Source organism: Kryptolebias marmoratus, linkage group LG22, assembly GCF_001649575.2.
Source record: "Kryptolebias marmoratus isolate JLee-2015 linkage group LG22, ASM164957v2, whole genome shotgun sequence".
NCBI lineage: Eukaryota > Metazoa > Chordata > Actinopteri > Cyprinodontiformes > Rivulidae > Kryptolebias > Kryptolebias marmoratus.
Genome location: NC_051451.1, coordinates 21,470,079 through 21,475,787, shown reverse-complemented (window position 1 = coordinate 21,475,787; position 5,709 = coordinate 21,470,079). Strand labels below are relative to the sequence as shown.

Here is a 5,709-nt window from a genome sequence, read left to right as displayed (position 1 = left end):
ATATGAGTTTGTATGTAATGTATGAATATAATATACAAGTTTCACTTTTTAAATGGAATTACTGAAATCAATCTACTTTTTCATGATATTCTAATTTTATGACCAGCACCTGTATAATAAAATGAAAACGGCGCAGAATTTTGATGACTGCTTATTGCACAACCTAAATTTCAGTTATAAAACTTCAAGCGTACCTATTTCACTGGTGAACGCCCCGATCAACTCCTGTGTGGCGTCTTTGTCTCTTTGGTTCGTTGAATTTTCTTTCGTTTTAAGCACCAAGGGTTGTGTTTTTGGACTAAAGGTTTTTAAAGGAGCAGCGGGAGAAGATTCAACATGACTGGCTTTGAGTTTGGAAGATTTGCTATCTGGGTCGGTTAATGAGGTAGAAGCAGTGACTTCAGGTAACTTCTGGGAAATAATGGTGCTCTTCGGGGGGGCACTCGGAGCAGATCCAGAAGCAGCGGATGGTTTGGTCACATCTGCAGAGGTCATGGGGCATATTTTAGTTTGATCTCCAGACTTTAAAGATACAGGCTGGGACTGGGCATGGCTATCGACTCCAGAACTTTTCCCATCTACTGAAGACACGAAGTGGTTCGCAGGTTTTAAAGAAGCTGAAGATGCACACGGTGCTGCAGGATTTGCAGTGGCCTGTGGTGTAGCTAAATTCTTCTCTGAATAAAAAGTCGGAGGCTTTTGGGGCAGGTTGGAAGGATCTTGTGTTTGCTGGGGTTTAGGAACTGCAGCAGCTGATGAGACTTTGCTGGATGAAGCCATCATGTAGGCTGGTGGCACCAAAAGCGCCTCAGGAGTGGGTGGAGCTCCTGGGCCCCTCGGCTGCCAAGCAGGCCTGAGATCCTCCAGCTCCTTTTTGGCGACCTGGGTGTTGGGACGTCTGGGGTCCTTGGGGTTGGGGTCAGGCAGGCATGGTATGGGGGTGAGCTCTTTGGGGAGCTCAGGTAGGGTGGGCCACTTGGTGCCGTTCTTGTCTTGTTTCTCCACCGGAGCCGGCTTTTTCTGCTGCCGAAGCCGCCTGTACTCCTCAAGGCTGAGAGACTTGGGTTTAGGTTCTGGGACCGATGGGGCAGCACCAACAGGGGGTGCGATCTCAGGAACCTCGGAGCTTGGAGCAGCTGTGGGGTTTTCAGAAGATGCCAAGGAGAGGGGAACAGAGGGAAGTGTGATGGGCTGTTCTGGAGTTTTACTGGGCTGCTGGGAGCTCCATGCATTCACTGAATATTCAGGTTGATTCTTCTGAAGAGGAGCACTTGATGGAACTGTGTCCAGATTTGGTGACAACAGTGGAGCAGCTTTCTCATTTATGACAGTCGGTGATGCTGTAGTGGCGTTTTCTGTTTGCACTTTAGTTATGCATGGCCTAATTTCTTTAGAGTTTAGAAGAGATGAAGGTGAATTTGAGGAAACCCCTGAGACCTTTTGCTTCTTCTCTTCTTTGGCAGACTTCTTCTGTAATTCCTGCGCTGGTTTTGTGACGGCACCACTCCTCAGAACCCTTCCCTCCACAGGTTTAGGCTGCTGCTCTTCTTTGCATTTCTTTTTCTTTTTTTTGCGCGAGGGGCTTCTTGTTTTATTCCCCTTCTTTTTCTGAAGGACGACTTCTTTTTCCATATCTGAATGTAGAACTGAAGTGACCGTAGCAGCAAATTCGCAATTTTTTTGGAGCAGCACGTCATCTTCATCATCAACTACGATATGCTCCGAGCTGTCAGACGGCTCCTCTTCTTCTGAAACTTTCTCCTGATCGTCCAGTGGCAGCTCTTTGAGAGGCCCAGAGGCAGGCAGACTCATGTTTTGGATGGTTAAGATAGGTTCTCCATTTTCTCCCTGATCCACAACTTCAAGTAATATGCCCCCTTCAGGTATCATGTGCTCCCCCTTCTCATTCTCTACAGATATGGGGATACAATATGGATGCATATGTCTGACCAAGTCTCCAAGGCTGACTGAAAGAGCATCTTCATCCTCTTGCTCAAAGGTGACAGGAAAAGGGAGAGCCAGACCATCCCAGCCAAGCAGATCACCCTCAGGAGACGAGCCATGTCTGTCTGGGCTCAGAGTGAAGGAGCCATCTTCTTCTTCCTCACCATCACTTCTCTGGAGAGAGTTTGTCTGAATCTTGAATAAGCTCTGGGTACAGATGGAGAGGCAAATATTCAGCCCAAACTTTCATTCGTTTGCGGTTCACAGAGGTTGAAAAGAGTTGGAAACCCTACCTTTCCGGCTGACGAAGGTCTAGTGCTACAGAGTGTCTCTTTGTCTTGGGGGGAACGAGACAAACACAGTATTCTCTTGAGCTGGAGAAGACATAGGAGCACAGTGACATTACTGCTACAACAGTACACAGAATGAGAGAGAGGTCAGTTTAAACGTCACACATGTGGGCTGTCTGGTAGGTGTTGTGTAACAGCTGGGCACCAACCGGAGAGTGTTCTCTGCCCTTCTGATTAGACAGCAAGTCTGAGACGGGCAACGTGTCGAACGGCGACAGGTTCTCATCGTCCACGTTGTCCAAGATCTCCGTCAGGGCTGTCAGCAGCGTGGTCTCACTCTCTTCATCTAATCCTTTAGTCTAAAGGAATCAGCAACAAGAGATTTTGATCAAAGCATGAACAAAAGCTAACAGATTTTAAATACGAAAAAGGTGAAACCAGTCTTGCCTCTAATACTGATGTGTCATCAAAGATAGAAAGGATGGAGGGATCTATGCAGCTTTGAAGGACCCCCAAAGTTTCCTCTGACCTGAGTCCAGTCTAAAATAAAAAAACAAGAAAGTTAGGGTTAGGGTGATTTTTGTTTTGGCAAAATGATTAATCAGAAGATGTGAGTCAGATAAAAACTGAAAGTAGTCACCACAAAACACAAAGTGGACATAAACAAAAGCTCTACAATAACTTTAAATAAAAAGTTGCAAAGCAAGTCAACTTTTCACTGATTCAGACAAAGGATTTCAATGAGGTTCAGTCAGGTAAAAATCTACAAGTTTGTCTCAATAGAAACTGAAGTTTGAAGGCTACACATCTATGAGGACTGCCATGGCACTAAATATGTAGAGAAAAATAATTTCTGTAACCCAAGATCACACACGCCATGTTACTTGAAAACCTATTCCAGAAAGTTCACGTTACTGCAGCACAACAGAACAACTACCGGACCTGAATTTATTCCCTCGTCTTTAAAATTCCAGCTGCATTTCGACTTAATCCATCAGATGTTTGTTGAGTGTGTTTGTGAGGATATTTACGAACTTCTGTAATTTTAAATTTAGCCTGTTTAAACGAGAACAGCTTTAATAGTTTTTTTTTTTATTTTTAGCTCCAGCTGGAATCAAAACAGACTTCTTGAGCCCTACAAACTAAAATAAACAATAATATAGACAAATAGACATGCAGATTACTGTTAAAACTAAAGATTTAATTTTCAAATATTAATCCACGTGGATTTAAAGTAGATTATACCATTTTAAATTTAAGGATTTAAAATAAACAATGCACACTGGCCACCTCAAAGTATTTAAACTTGTAAATAAAAGGTTTGATTTTTTTAAATGTACAAAACATGTAAAAATTCTTATTCATTTTAAATTACAAAATTAGAAGCAACCACACTGATTTAATATGAAGATAAAAATTATAAATTTAGAAGCTCCCAGTCTTTTTTTCCCCCCCACAGTAACCCACGTGTTTGTAGCGTTCCACGTGTTTGACCCTTCCTTGTCGCCGTACACAGGAAGACCATACACACTTCAACAAAGCGGGCCGTTTAGAATCAACAAGGTAAAAACACACAACTACAACAGCGCTAGTTTGACTATAACTGTTGATACACCACCGCTTAAACTCTCCAAGACAGTTTGCATGAAGATTAAAACAGCAAAGTTTACACTCTGTTCTGCGCATGCGTGAAACCAACCCGCATGTGAATCACCACATGTGGCTTTACACACACACAGGCTTTGAATGAAAACCTGCCCGTTCGCAGCAGTAATAGAGCCTGCAAATGTGTGAGATGTATACCAGCTACAATAATTCCGTAAAAAACCAAGAAGCTTTACTAATGTGCGCGGAACACGAAGCTGATGATACACTGTTTGCTGCAATGCGCCGGCGTGAAACTCACAATTTACACACCGGCAAAATTAACACACGACACTTCATTTAATCCACTGTTAGGATATAAAAATCAGGATCACACCTGCTGTGGGGTTACTGGAATAAGAAACGGGGAGAGCAGGATATTTAAACTTTGCCACCACCTGTGTGTACACAATGTACCACACAACCCATCAAAAAAAAAAAAAAAAACCTCAGAGCTACGTTTCTGACGTAAAATACACAACTCCAACACTTGCCACATTAATTTCTGACAACAACGCACAACTGTCACTTCACATATTGTTGCGACTGTTTTTATTACAAAAGGAGGAATCCTGGTGCCAACCAACCAGGCAAGCGATGCTAACTCATTCAGAGCTGCAAAACAAGCCTTTTCAAACCAAACCCAGCATAAAAATCACGTTAACAGGGTTATAAAACCGCTGCATTCACAAGACTGAGTTTATTTTCTTTAAACTAATAGTAAAAATACTACTGATGCATCCACGTGTCACTTTTCCATGCGCAGAGGGAGCTCATTCAGGCTACCTCCGGCCTACGGAACAGATAAAAGTCTATAAACGGTGAGCCGGCGAAGGGAGAAAAATAAAGAGCAGAGTTTGTTCTTCACCTCTTCTAGTGTTTCCATCGGGAATAGATCCATATTGCACGCTGTTAACGTCTCCTCCGCCGCCATCTTACGAGCCCACTCCCTGGCCGGACTCGTTTTGGAGTCATAAAGTAGTGAATCAGAGGAGGAACAGCCGGGCGAGCCGGTAGCGGACACGTGGTCCAACATTCCCGGCAAAATGACGCAAAATAACGCCGAGCGTCAGGGGCTGCGTAAGCACGTATCTTTGTAGTTCTTTGTAGTTTTTTCTTTTCTCTAGGTAAATTATTAACTTAATTGTTAAATTATTACGTTTTTTTCACATTTTATAAACAATGTGTCTATATTATAAAAATCCAAAGTTATTTTTTGATATTTTAACATATCATGTAATTATCATTGAGATATATTATAACTTTATTATGTCTATTAATGTTGATGGTAAATATATGATAAATAGTCCAGCACAACAGCAGCTATTTAACTATTTTGTTAAATCTTATTTCACATTCACTTCTACATCTAAATGTTTTGTCTAATTTAGCAGAAATCAAACATCTGAATTCTCAGCAGCAGTGTGTCCTAATATCGTCTCTGTGTTTCAGAATTAAATTTCCTAATTTTTGTGCTGCATTAATAATTATTAGTTTTATTTTGTACTCTTGATTGCAATGACCTTTGTGCTTTTAAAATCCTTGTGCTTTTTAAAAAATTATCCTTTTATCTTTACATACGTACTAAAACTTGAAAATAGCGTGACAATCTTGGTAGAAGCTGACATTTTTATATCTATTGTTAAACAAAAGGTCAATAATGGTCAATAATGCATACAAGACATGTTTCTCTAGACTGCACCTCTCTTACATCAGATTCATAAATGTTTAACAGTGATCATAGCCACAATAGTAACTTCCAATGGCAGAATACCATTGAATATTAATAAATCAAGATAAAATTGAATGTTTAAGAGCAAAAAGAAGCCAA

The 5,709-nt window shown here is 41.4% G+C and overlaps 1 protein-coding gene across 1 annotated transcript in view; it reads right to left on the bottom strand.

The window, feature by feature from the left end:
• Positions 1–4,929, bottom strand: part of pprc1 (PPARG related coactivator 1) — a 10,467-nt gene extending 5,538 nt beyond the window's left edge. Inside the window, exons 1-5 of the mRNA XM_017412966.3 lie at positions 4,747–4,929; positions 2,682–2,774; positions 2,444–2,593; positions 2,238–2,318; positions 195–2,151 (exon numbers count right to left, since the gene is read on the bottom strand). Of these exons, the coding sequence (XP_017268455.2) occupies positions 195–2,151; positions 2,238–2,318; positions 2,444–2,593; positions 2,682–2,774; positions 4,747–4,914 (2,449 nt within the window). The 5' untranslated portion in view covers positions 4,915–4,929. The remainder of the gene's footprint in view (positions 1–194; positions 2,152–2,237; positions 2,319–2,443; positions 2,594–2,681; positions 2,775–4,746) is intronic.
• Positions 4,930–5,709: the final 780 nt, after the last annotated feature.